Source organism: Mirounga angustirostris, unplaced genomic scaffold (genome assembly GCF_029215605.1).
Source record: "Mirounga angustirostris isolate CCGP_5_RB_7025 unplaced genomic scaffold, mMirAng1.0.hap1 SCAF_10, whole genome shotgun sequence".
NCBI classification, from domain to species: Eukaryota; Metazoa; Chordata; class Mammalia; order Carnivora; family Phocidae; genus Mirounga; species Mirounga angustirostris.
This window is the reverse complement of record NW_026991718.1, coordinates 26482694-26496575: the sequence shown is the minus strand read 5'-3', so window position 1 is coordinate 26496575 and position 13882 is coordinate 26482694. Positions and strand designations below refer to the sequence as shown.

Below are 13882 nucleotides of genomic sequence, written 5' to 3'. Positions count from 1 at the left end.
GTCCCCTGCAGCACCTCTTTCTCCCCATTGTAGGAATTAAGGAGGCCACATATTCCAGACAGCAAGCATTAACATGGCGGAAGCCCATCAGCCTGAAGCTCAGAGAGATCTAGCACAGAGCTCTCTGCAAAATGCAAGCTTTTGTTATGTTCATTTAGGACAGCCGCACAACCTAGCTGAACCTAATAACATATTTACTGACTATTCCTCTCTGCCCAGCACTGAGTCAATTCCTAAATGGCCCTGCCCTCACAAGCAGCACAGCCTTGTGGGGAAAAGAGGATCAAAAACAACAATTTGAAGATAATTACATTCAAAATGGTCTGATTGGATTCCAAATGCAGTAAGAGTTGAGGGAGGAGAGAGAGAACGTGGGCTGAAGGATTGGAAGGCTTTTTGGAGGAGCCAACATTGGAGTGGAGGCTCTCGGGTCAGGCTGGATTTGGGAGATCACTGTAGGTCTTGATGTATTTGATGTTTGTGCAGTTTGCTCTGTCCACAGATCCTGTGCATATGTAACTCTCAGCAGCACGTAGGACCATGGTGGAAAAGAAGAAAGACGTCAAAATTATCACAATCAGAGGACTGCAGGGCTAAAAAAGGCCGTGGTAGTCTTCTCAGCCAAAGTTATTTGAAAAACGAACAAAACCGAGGGCCAGAGATATGGCGAGTTTGCAAAACGGAGAAAGATCTATGGACCTGGAAACCCCAACAGAGCTAGTCCCTACTTCTGAGCCTGGGGTTTCACATAAGTAAATGGGAGACAAATATACCAACTTTTCCTTGTGTTTTAAAGGTCAAGTAAGGCCATAAATGTCAACATTCTCCATCAGCTATCAATTTTATACAAATGCACTGTCTTACTAGGATGCCTGCCCCTAAGCCCCAGAACGTTCATACCATTTTCTGAACAACTCCGTTAAAGCCTGAACATTCTAAACCAGACCTCTTCAAAGTGTCATCTTGAAAGCATTGCTGTTTTCGTTCAAAATATTTAGAGCTCCTCTGTCTGGATTTCAGAATTCTCTTCAGGGCTGAAGACATACTATTTTAAATATCCTCAATGGTGCAAATCCTTGCTTGCTGGAGGCTGAATTGACCATTGGAAGCCTTCGATCCATTGAGGCTCTAGCAAATGAGTGAGCTGCAGAAGATCAAAGACAGTCTAATTTTCTTATGCAGCTCATAAACGGATTCCGAAACAACTACTTCAAAATAGAAATTGCAAGTCTGTTTGCACAACAGCATCACTAGAATAAAGACAGTCTCATAAACAAAGACCTCAATGCGACAGAATATTCTATCTTATATATACCTTTTCTGATATATAAAAGGAGACAACAGGAGAAAAAAAATGGAAGGATGAGAAAAAAAAAGAACCCTGTACTATCATCATTGTGGGAGAAGGGGCAGGGCAGCGCAGGGGAGTCATCCTGTAATCTCTCAACACAGGGCAATGCTGCTTTGTTCTCCACAAATTTATGGGTCAGATTCCAGGGGACTGAGGTTTATTTCGATTCTTTTTTTTAAGTAAACCAGATGATTCCACTTTGTTTTAGCAAATCTCAATTCTAAGGGATCATGTAGACAAAGCCAAGAAACAACAGACCCTAGAATATCAGCTGCAACTCCTTAAACATTTTTGTAATGTACAGAGCCCAAATCAACCGGCAACTCAAGCCTTGGTCCCTTAAAACTACTTCCAACATACTCAGAATTGTCATCGTCAAATATCATGACCACAAAATCATACCACGTTGCCAGTATCTGAACTGACCTCACATGCTTCCATTCTCAACTGCCCCATAATTCATTTCAATGCCTGTTGCTCAGCAAACATGGGAGTCTAATTATTAATAGGATATATTATTTTAGTGAGCCTAGAGGTATAAAACAAAGAAATTTGATATTCCATGTCATGATAAAGGCATTTTCATTGTCAATAAAATGAAAATCATCTGAGATCAAGGGCTTGAGGAGGACCCAGGAAATGTAAACGTGTCTATGAAACAGGTCAAGCGGTGTGAACACTCAAAGGAGTGAACACTTCTGGACACTCGTAGGCACCCAGAAGACTCTGGCCTGGGTGAAGAATGGTATTAGGCAGTAGGAAGGGTAATGTCTGGGTCATCGTCCATTCTCTGAAAGACTCTACTTCAGTTCTAAGAATCTTTATTTTGATTATCCTAATGTCTCAGTCCCACACTCAATCCAAGTCAAACTAGCAGTTCTCCCTGCCCCTGGCAGAAGCCCAGTGACATGCAGACATGCTCCCTTTCCTGCAGCTCTTTCTCCCTTTGGATCTTATCCCTGTCTTTACTGATCCTTTCAACTCGAAGGAAGAGGGGCCCTGCACGAAGGAGGTCTGGCAGAGGCTGCTGGAACAAGACCAGCCACTGCTGGAGAGCTCCAGGCTCCCATCACTGATATGTGTGGGACACGTTCAGGGATACCTCTGCTGTTGACACAGGTAAGCTTCGGCAAGGTGGCCACTTTAGAGCCATTGGAGACAACCAGACTCACTAACACTCAATTAAGTACTTCTTAGATTATGCCAAAGGAGTATTTGAGTGGGATACTGAAGAAAAACCCAGATGTCATAGGAAGTGCCTGGTGTTAATGACTTATTCCACCCGAAGGAGGCCAAACTTCAGTAAATGCAATCAGCACACCCCAGTGGGGCTCTCTGCTCACAGAGAAGGCAGATGTCTGGTAGCCCTGGCCCAGCCTTCCCCAGTCACTGCCCAGCAGTACGTCTGCAAGAAGATGAAGGCCAAGTTCACCTGGGACGGCCCTGCCCCTCAAAGCATGTGGCTGGGCAAATGGGGAAGGGGCGAGGGCTGCATGCACACCTGTACCCACTGGTGACCCTGCCTGGGACACTCCATCCCCCCTCCCACAGAAGGGGATAATACATCCGAGAGGGGCCAAGCGTCTTTGGCAAAATGTCTTATCATTATTCCTTCTTTAGAAGTCTCAGCTCCAGGGCGCCTGGGTGGCTCAGTTGGTTAAGCAACTGCCTTTGGCTCAGGTCATGATCCTGGAGTCCCGATCGAGTCCTGCATCGGACTCCCCGCTCAGCGGGGAGTCTGCTTCTCCCTCTGATCCTCCCCCTCTCATGCTCTCTGTCTCCCATTCTCTCTCTCAGACAAATAAATAAAAGATCTTTAAAAAAAAAAAAAGAAGTCTCAGCTCCTTATGTCACTTGTGGCCTCAGTTGAGGGAAATAACCCATATGAAAAGTGTTACAATGATTCTGGCACCATCCCCATCAGAATATCCTCAACCAGCTATTTCATCTTAGCTTTACACCTCATTCCAACAACACTAACGGTCACAGCAGAGGTGACTCTGCGGAAAACTAAAGATTTCTAAGCAGAACTTAATGTCCCAGACCCTTTAATTGAGCACTAAATTCATTTTCCATCACTGAGAAGAGATTCTCAAAGTCTGGTCTCTGTCTCTATATGTAGAGCGGTAACAATCCACATGGCTGTCTATGCATCCATCTGTATTTTTTTTCTGCCATGTGGGACTGACAGGCCTGGTATCTGTTTCCCTACTTTCTCATCGGCTTCTGTGTGGTAGAAACCAAGAAATATTTTTCTTCAAAGTCCTGTCACAGAAGAATTGAGACTTTTTTAAAAAGTACTTTCAGCCATAATTAGGATAGTTTCCACTTTGATGAGCTCACACTTTCCTGTTAATTTCTCCATGTTTACTTAAAAAAATTTTTTTAAAACAAAAGTTAAGTGCATCTGTTTGACCCTTCAAAAACTGTGTGTGTGTGTGTGTCTTATTACTAAGGTTTAGAGACTGGGGATGTTATTGAATTTATCTGCCAAAAAAGACCTATTTCCAATTATATCCAATTATTTCTCCAAAGGCCCATTCTGTTTCCATTTTCCTGTCTAAAGAGAACTGTTAGAACAACTTCTGGAACCTCTAAGAGGATCCCCCAAATAATTCTTGGGTGCTTTAACTCAGTTTTGCCCCAGCTCTTATTATTTGTATGAGCAGGAATTAAAGGAAAGAAAGGCTTTTCCAATAATTTCTGGACTTCACAGCAAGTACTGCTCCTTTCTCTTCTTCCTAATCCACACGAGGATTATTTTTTTCTACAGAATGCGTATTAGAGAATTTAATCTTAGAGTTTGTTTCTTATGGTTTTTTTTTTTTTTAACTTATGAACATTTTATACTTGCAAACTACAAAAGCGGGTTTGCATGTTGTTCGATCATCTTTATCTGTGCTAAAGCACTGTACTAAAAATATCTTTTCTGTTTACACCTACTTCAGGTTTTCCAGTATTTCTGTTCTTAGTTAACTCAGGTGTTTATATGTGGAATTTTCTGCTCTTTTGGCATTTGCAACAGGAAGGTCTTGAAGTACTTGAATTTTTTGTCTCGTTTTGTAATGTCTGTGTCTAATTAAGGGGCATGTTCCCATGTTTAACAAAGAGCACATGACTGCACAACTGGGCAATGGCAGACCCAAGCATGGACGCTGGACCCCAAGCCCTACATCATGATTCTAAACACTTCTCAGACAAGGTCTTTTCATACCATCTGGCATCATTAGGTCACTGCAAATGTTTCTTTCCAGCAACTGGGCAACAAATAAAACATGCTTAAAACAACCAAAAACTCAAATGCCAAGTAAGTTTCAAATTTAGGTCACTGTTAAGAGAACCAATTTAAAACAAAGGAAACCCGTGTACAATGGAAAAGGTATACATATTCAATGTCCCTGTGAGGGAAAAAGAAATTGGAGGGGTATTTTCTGAAATTTGGCCTCTCCTTAGAGATGAGAACTAGCATGGAAATGTTCAAGTTTTAAGCATTTGAAATGACATGAGATTTTTCCTAAAAGTAGTTGGTAATTGTAGCCATTGGAGATGTAATTCTAATTTGATCTATACAGTAAGCAAACCCTCCAGAATGTTTTCAAACATGTATCACAATTTACTTCAGGTAGCACAGATACCTAAGTGCCAAAATTATAACTTGCTGACTGATTGCTTCAAATTGGACTGACATTCAAGAAACCCAGTCCTCTTAGCCACACCATACGTTCCACTATTTTCTATCCTTTTAATACTTTAACATGAATTTAATGATGCCTGTACCCAGCCGATTCACACAGAAATAAATACTTTATATGGTCTGAAGAACAAGAAATTATTTTTAGGACTCAAAAGATGGAACATCACTTTCTGTAACAGTAACTAACAATAGGATGATTTCCTCCTCCCCACTTCACCTCCCGCCCTTGTATCTTGACACACTCTGTCAAAGTGAAAAACATTGTAAATTTCCAATCACATCATTCCTGCTCTTTTCTCTTCATAATACAAGCCAAAGAGATGTCCTCTGTTCTCATGATTTTATCACCACTAGATCTACTTGCTGCCTACTAAATCTTGTCCATTCATCCATTCTCATTCCATCTCTGAAACAACACTGGATTTCCCAATTGATATGCAAGAATACACCATTCTTGATGTCAGTCAAGGATGGGGCTGCTTAAAACAAAGATGTAGTTACTCATCTTCACCTTACAATCCTCCCCCGGGGCCAGTTAATCAATGAGAGTGAGCATTTATCTGATTTCTGAAGCAAGGAATTTCAGAATGGTCCAACTCATCACCATCTTTTTCTTTGCCACAGCCCATAATCAAATCCTGATGCTTGATTCTTCACAAAAGCTCAGAGATTCATCTTTATTTTCAACTTCACTTCTTAGACTGGACCCTGGTCAATTCACAAATGGACCAAGGCCAACTTCTCTTCCCTGGCCCTCCTCATGTCTACCATTTCCACATCCACCCACCCCAGTCTTTCCTAAGTTGAAACTTCCAAAATTACTTTCTTAAAATTCATAAAATGTATCAAAGTTACAACTTTTAAGTTCAGCTTAAAATTCAATTACTCTCAAGTCGAGAAAATGATCATTTTTCTGTTTCTTTTCCTCAAGAAGTTTTCAAATACTCTTATTCAAAGAATAACACAGTGATCACTTGAATACTCACCTCTCAGAGTCAACAACAGTCAAAACTTTGCCATATTTCTGTGTAAAATGCATTTGAAAATAAATTATAGACATCATGGCATTTTACCCCTAAAACTTTCAACATTCATCTCTCAAGAATAAGGACACGGTCCTACATAACCCCAACATCATTATCATACCTAAATAATAGTAATTCCGAAGTATCATCTAATATCCAGTCCTATTTAGATTTCCCCAATTGTTCCCCAAATGCCCTTTAGAGCCAGGTGTTCCATGTGTGTGTTTTTCTAACCAGGATTTGATTAAGCTTCATATGTTACATTTGTTATTGTGTCTCTTTGTCTCTTTCTAGAAAAGTCACTCTGCCTTTTTTTTTTTCCCATGAGAAGATTTTTTGAAGAAACCAGGCAATAATATCCTACATTATGAATCTGATGGAGGAGGCAGGTGTGTGATATTTTTAGTTGGCTTCCTCATTCCCTATGAGCTGGAGAGATAAAGGTGTAAGGGCTTGATTAGATTCAGGTTAAACATTTTTGGCAAGAAGACTTCAAGGATGATGTGTAAACTCCACACTGTATCACGTTGGGAGGCACATCACGTCAGCTGCCGTACTTCTAATGATTCTGACTTTGCCTGCCTGGTTAAGGGGGCTTCATGAATATTATTACCTTGACACCAAGTAGTTTATATAGCACTATGCCTCAGGTGTAAGGGGCTTCACTTATCTGTGCCGACGCATGCCGGGGATCCCAAGCTATTTCACTTCTCTGGTCTTTCCTGACACTCCTTTCTCCATTTCTTGTATTGTTCTCTTCCCTTTGTTTAATTATTCTCCCCCTCTTCTGTGCAAGCTTGCTCTCCTAGCCAGTCATACATTTTCCTCCACCATCCAAGCAGTTCCTGAAATTCTACTGTACAAAGATTCCCTGAATTAAGTACATGATCACAGCTCATGTTGGGTTTTCAACCCCAAGTTTACCGTCTAATTACTAGAATATGCCATAGAAACAAGGGCAAATTATGCCATATTTGTTCTCTATATGACTGTTTATGGCAGCACATAAACACAGGTGCTTAGTGATGACTCTAAGGCATTCAAAGTCCCAAGAGCCAAAATCTGCAGCTTAATAAGAGTGTTTCAAACTGAGCAAAGCAATGTGCTCTGAGTGAGCATTTATGCAGTTGTTTCTGCAATTCATTCAAAATCTACCTACATCTCCTGGAGTTTTGTTTATAAACTAACCACAGCAAAAAGTACACGTATTTTCCAACACCCTTGTAGGATACATCTTATATACTATTGACTATTTACCAGTAGCGCATATTTTTTTTAAAAAGATTCTATTTATTTATTTGAGAAAGAGAGCACAAGCAGGGGGAGGGATAAAGGAAGAGGGAGAGGCAGGCTCCCCGTTGAGCAAGAAGCCCTGACACCAGACTCAATCCCAGGACCCTGGGATCATGACCTGAGCCGAAGGCAGACGTTTAACCAACTGAGCCACCCAAGCACCCCAGTAGTGTGTATTTTTAAATACCTAGATCATCCTAATTACACAAATTAACTGGGCAATCACAGGCACCCAGCAACACTTCTCAGTAACAAGAAGACAAATATACACTGAGAATGTTTTCTGAAAACAGGTCTTATTTTGAAGCTGTGTATTAGTGACTACACATGCAAAATAAATTAAGAACTGAGATCACTGTCTGGATCATTCACACCAAAAGTCAGAAAAGTATCCAGATAAGGCAAAAGTATTCCACGGAGTTCGAATTATTTGGGTAACTCCAACTATCCAATTCATTTTGACTGTATTGTCCAGCTTAGGCTTAAAAGTAAATAGTTTGTTTTTACCCTTTCTAGTTAGTAGTCATCTCCCTACTATTATACAAAAATTCTAAGTTTGTTAATGCCTCATTTTCTTGCTTTTTAGGCTCTGTGTTCCAACTTGGAAATTAGGGAGAAAGATACTGGGCATGTAGTTTTAAAAGGACCTGCTTTTTCCTTTCTCATGACCAACCCAAGCTGGAATGACTAAACAATGCAAATGGCATCAAAATCATCCTCTCTCTCCAAAGCTAACCCAGGGCAACACTGTGAAGTATGAAGTTTATGTTCTGCCCACTGCCTCTATCAAAACCTGCCCTTAGCAGGGTGCCTGGGTGGCTCAGTCGGTTAAGTGTCTGCCTTCGGCTCAGGTCATGATCCCAGGGTCCTGGGTTAAGTCCCACATCTGGCGCCCTGCTCAGTGGACAGCCTGCTTCTCCCTCTCCCTCTGCTTGCCGCTCTGCCTATTTGTGCTCTCTCTCTGTCAAATAAATAAAATCTTAAAAAAAATAAACCTGCCCTTAGCACAAGAATCCAGTCTTCACTTCTAAGCTAAATTTAAATTGATGATGTTTCTTCCCCAAAAAGCATTTGCTTAAGCCCAGTCTTCAACTGAGCAAAGAAAAGGTGCCCTTCAGTGGGCATATTTCAGGTATCTGCTGGCAGGTGATAAAGGTTGTGTTTGGGCAATCAAGCCTTCCTTGCTTTACTGAAATTACAGGACATAAGCAATCACCTACTTTATTTTTAAGTTTGACTATCTGGATAGATAAGTATCTTCTAAGCTAATATTTGCAGAGTTCTCTAACATTTGCAAAGCGGGGCTCACATTACCTTGTCTCATCTTGATAGACCTCCAAATTCTTATCTCTACCTTACAGATAAGGAAGCTGGTTTCCTAGCACAGTGCTGGGCCCATGGCTGTAGCCAAGACCCTTAACTCTATCTACATGGGTGCTCTTTTCTGTTTGGGTCTATAAACCAATTTTGTCTTACTGCCCTGGAAGAAAGATTATAACCCTACCATGGACTTGTCCAGTACCTAAAAAGTATTTTCTAGGTTTCTAAAGCAGTAATAATTGATTCTATTACCTACAAATACTTCCCACACACAAATTTTTTTTTTAATATTGAGGTAACAACAGCTAAATAATAATACAGTTACCCCATTCTCTCATGGGGGATCCAAACCACATCAAATGACAAGAGGAGAACCATAGGACAAATCAACATCATTATCATGTGATCCCAAACAAGTAGCACAAAGTAATTGGGGTAGAGGAACCAATATATTTATATTGCCTTTCCTATGTACATTCAACAATGAGTTTTAAAGAAAATTCAGCCTTTCTCCCACATTATGATATAAATATAGGCCTAAAGTTACATGTAAATTCAATATTAAAATGCATTTCAAACAACTCTTGCATTGCCATTCTAGTTATGAATTTTTTATCAGGAGAGAAAAGATGCCAAGTTATTAGTACAAAAAGGGGTCAAATTTCCTCTCTACCTACAACCTGCAAGCTACTGCAGAAAGGCAGAAAGGTTTTCAAACATCTTTGCAGAATACATCTCACCATACCACATCTCATGCCCGACACGTTTCAGGCACAAATTACCTTAAGTGAAAAAATATATAAGCAGGCAATCATGGACTTCCAGGAGCAATTATGAAAGGTCACTACTTAATATTATAGAATGAGGACAGCAAACTTTTTCTGTACAGGGCTTTGCAGACCACACTTTAGGATTTGGCTATCAAATGATCTCACTGACACTACATAATTTTATCATCAATAGCATGAAAGCAAGGATACACATACGTAAATGAATGGATGTGTCTGTGTTCCAGTAAAACTTTATTTACAAAAACAGGCCCGTGGGTCAGTTTGCCAACCCCTTCTGTAGAAGATCATCTTACCAAGTCTGGCTTTCCTACTAATATGAGACCATATCTAGAAGGTGTTCCGAACATGGGCTAGTCAGTGTTGCTTACCTGTGACCCAATGGTTTCCTGGAAGCACCGGCCAAGCTGCGTCTTAGCGGCCACGGGATAGACATGGGGGATGACTTGCTGGTGAGAGTATGTGGAATGTACTGTCTGGGTCTTCTGGACGGGAAGCCCTTGGTAAGAGATTTGGGATTGGCCTGGTTGAGCTTCCTTTGCCTTCTGGCCTGTTGGGCCATCGATTCTTGAAACCTGATGTATCTGGACGGAAGCCTCAGGAGGGTGCTTCACATGGATATTGACTATGTTGGGAGGAAATTTCACTAAAAGAGATCAGGAGAAAAACTTAGTAATGAATAATTAACATGCGAGTCAGCATGAGAGGAAATAGTAAGTACACACGTATGTATTTATAGGTGTATATACCACCCCGGGGATAAAATATACAGAGTGTATATGCATTTTTTTTTTTAAAGATTTTATTTATTTATTTGACAGAGACAGAGATAGTGAGAGCAGGAACACAAGCAGAGGGAGGGGGAGAGGGAGAAGCAGGCTTCCCCCCGAGGAGGGAGCCTGATGTGGGACTCGATCCCAGGACCCTGGGATCATGACCTGAGCCGAAGGCAGACGCTTAACGACTGAGCCACCCAGGCACCCAGAGTGTATATGCATTTTTGCTGCATAGCCATCAACTCTGGAGAATAAGAGGGTACTTCCAAAACACAAACTAGACCCGAATTTATGTATTTTAAGGGATAAAACTGGAAGTATCAAGAAAAATTAAAGCCTCTCCCAGTAACACATTCATGAGACAAAAATTTTTTCAGAGTCAGAAAACTATGAAATCCATGCAGCCTGTGGTCATAGGTGGGTACATTTTATCAAAGGATAGTAGAAAAGACTCAAGAGTTTGATTACTTTTGCATCTCTCAGAGTTTCCATTGCCAAACTTGGAAGATTCACCATTCTACATCAAGAGAGGAAGTAACAATTTCACCAAGCGTAATTCTCTTAGCCTGAACAGCAGAGTGTGGATGTACTCGTGTGCGTCTTGGGCCTCATCAAAGACCTATGTGTGATATTTTATATCTGTATTTACTTTCTGCCGCTTTCAAATACAATTTAATCTTCTGATGCTAACATTCAAGTTTTACAGAGTAAAGGCCAGTCACCCTTCTCTGACCCTTTTTCAAAATCTGGGCATGGAAGAGATGCCAAGTTTAAAAAGAATGAGTTAGTCATAGAATTTCTAAGCTCCGGGGTGCCTGGATGGCTCAGTCGTTAAGTGTCTGACTTTGGCTCAGGTCATGATCCCGGGGTCCTGGGATCGAGCCCCGCATCGGGCTCCCTGCTCAGCGGGAAGCCTGCTTCTCCCTCTCCCACTCCCCTGCTTAGGTTCCCTCTCTCGCTGTGTCTCTCTGTCAAATAAATAAATAAAATCTTTAAAAAAAAAAAAAGCTCCAAGTGACCTAGTTTACCTTCCTCTACAGATGAATAAACTGAAGCCCAGTGAGGTTAACTGATTGTTTATAACTAAAACCAAGCACTCTTCAACTACAAAATAAACTAGGTATTCGCCAGCGGGTAGTATATGATCCACTAGCTTATTCGTCCTGTACGGGCCTGAACACAGCCTTGCTCATCTTTGTTTCCCTGCCAGAAATGTGCGTGTAACAGCTCTTGGTGCTCAGAGCCAGCAGAGAAGGATGGGCTCCTTTCTGGTTTGTTTCCTGGATTCCAAATCTCTATGGTCTAGAAAGTACTGCAGCCACAAAGGTGGGCCCATCTTCTGTCCCTGCTGCCACTTCTTGGGCCACAGATCACATACTTCTTTCTGTTTCAATACCAGCCCTGCCGTGTGCAGATATTTGCTTCCGTATGGGTTTGGCAGGTTACCAGAAGTCCGACGAATGGGCAAAAAGAAAATAAATAAGCTTACCTTTGACTCCTTGTTGGCTAGTCATGGTCAGAGGCAAGGTATGTGTGGAGTGGACTACATGTGTTCCCAATGCCTTGCCTGACTGCTGGGAATGCTGATACAGCTTCGGCATGCTGGCACCATGGACTGGGATCTGACAAAGCTTCCCTGTGAAATTTGGAGGGCACTGGCATTTGTCCCTTGAACTGCACTGGCCGCCATTCATACATGGAAGATGGCAAATGACTAAAAGGGAACAGAGAAAATGTGGAGAGTTGGTTAGTTTCTCAAATGCTAAGTAACAACCAACCAATAAAACTCCCAAAACACACAGCCCATTAGAACCATCATATTCCTGCTGACTTTAGAAACAGTCAACAGGGCGCCTGGGTGGCTCAGTTGGTTAAGCGACTGCCTTCGGCTCAGGTCATGATCCTGGATTCCTGGGATCGAGTCCCACGTCGGGCTCCCTGCTGAGCAGGGAGTCTGCTTCTCCTGACCCTCTGACCCTCTTCCCTCTCGTGCTATCTCTCATTCTCTCTCACTCGAATAAATAAATAAAATCTTTAAAAAAAAAAAAAGGAACAGTCAACAAAGAAGTCACTACATGAAGAAAACAATAGTCTCTATTATTATCTTCTTCTTCCCATCTTATGTCATTTAACTCTCCAATTGCTTATGGGTGTTCTCCCCAACAATGGAAAGAATTCAGGGAGAAGAATATATATATATATGCACACATACATATATATATAGTCACTCAGGATTACTATCTATATAATTATTATATATAATTATTATATATGTTTTATATTATATATAATTATATATATCATATATAGATTATATTATATAGATTATATAAGTATTCTATAATTACTTTGCTTTTGTGTTTTATTATTTATTAACTATCTCCCAAGATTATAAAGTCCTTGGGAAAAAGAGGTATGTCTGGCTTAGTGATTTTTATATCCTTAGCATCTAGAATAATTTCTGGCACACAGGAGACATTAGTTATTTCCTCAAAAAATAAACAAAGAAACACATGAGAGCGCTAAAAGTATCTGTTGAGGGTTTTCTCTAAGACAGGGAACTAAGTGCTAACCAAAATCAGGGGGAACAGTCTGGGTCCTGCTGTATCGGAATGCGCAATCTCATTGGGATAACAAGACCACAGTGAAACCCGGAAGTAGCAGAGTGAGTAGTAGTACGGACTTGAACTGATTTAGAATAAAAAAAGATAAAAGGACGCATAGGGTAAAGAACTGCAAGGGGAGTTTTAAATTCTGTCTAAATTCAGCTTATAGCCAACTTCTTGATCTCTAACAAATTCTTCCTATCAGCCTTTTAACATGATCAGATTCCTACCAGCTTGAACATGTAAAAGCCCCTCAACTCCACTTCCTTCCAGCTTCTACCCTCTTTAAAATTTTCTCCTCCATGACCAACCTTTCAAAGAACTGTCGGTTCACTTGTCCACACACTACAATCTAGCTTGGACCCCGCCTCTCTTCTACAGGACACTACTCTTACCAAGGTGACTCAAAGGCTCCATGTTGCTAAACCCAATGGACAGATTTCATTCTTCCTTTGATTGCCATCACATCTCACTCACCTATTGTGCTCCTTCCTCTCTGCCCATTTCAACTTAATATTCTGCACAGACTCCATTTTCTATGCCTTTTAAGTATTGGTATTTTTTTTTTTTTAAGATTTATTTATTTATTTGACAGAGAGAGACACAGCGAGAGAAGGAACACAAGCAGGGGGAGTAGGAGAGGGAGAAGCAGGCTTCCCGAGGAGCAGGGAGCCCGATGCAGGGCTCGATCCCAGGACCCTGGGACCATGACCTGAGCGGAAGGCAGATGCTTAACGACTGAGCCACCCAGGTGCCCCAATTTCTCTCTGTTTTTGGTCAGTCTCCAGTGTCTTCAGATTGTTGTTTTTTATATTTTTGTCTAGAATATTAATTCAGTACCATCTTGGTTTTGAGAACAACAGATTTGCCAGGAATAGCAACTCTGTGAGGCAGAAGGAACAAAGAAAATGAATCTGGAGTTAGATATATTTGAGCGTTTTGGTTTTTTTTAAGATTTTATCCATTTTTTTTTTTTAAAGATTTTATTTATTTGACAGAGAGAGAGACAGTGAGAGAAGGAACACAAGC

The 13882-nt window shown here is 41.0% G+C and overlaps 1 protein-coding gene across 12 annotated transcripts in view; it reads right to left on the bottom strand.

The window, feature by feature from the left end:
• Positions 1–13882, bottom strand: part of LTBP1 (latent transforming growth factor beta binding protein 1) — a 395639-nt gene that overhangs the window by 181566 nt on the left and 200191 nt on the right. For all 12 annotated transcript variants that reach the window (XM_064572096.1, XM_064572092.1, XM_064572089.1 and 9 more), the window contains 2 exons: positions 11737–11961; positions 9843–10117 (listed from right to left, as the gene is read on the bottom strand). In XM_064572096.1, the coding sequence (XP_064428166.1) occupies positions 9843–10117; positions 11737–11961 (500 nt within the window). The remainder of the gene's footprint in view (positions 1–9842; positions 10118–11736; positions 11962–13882) is intronic.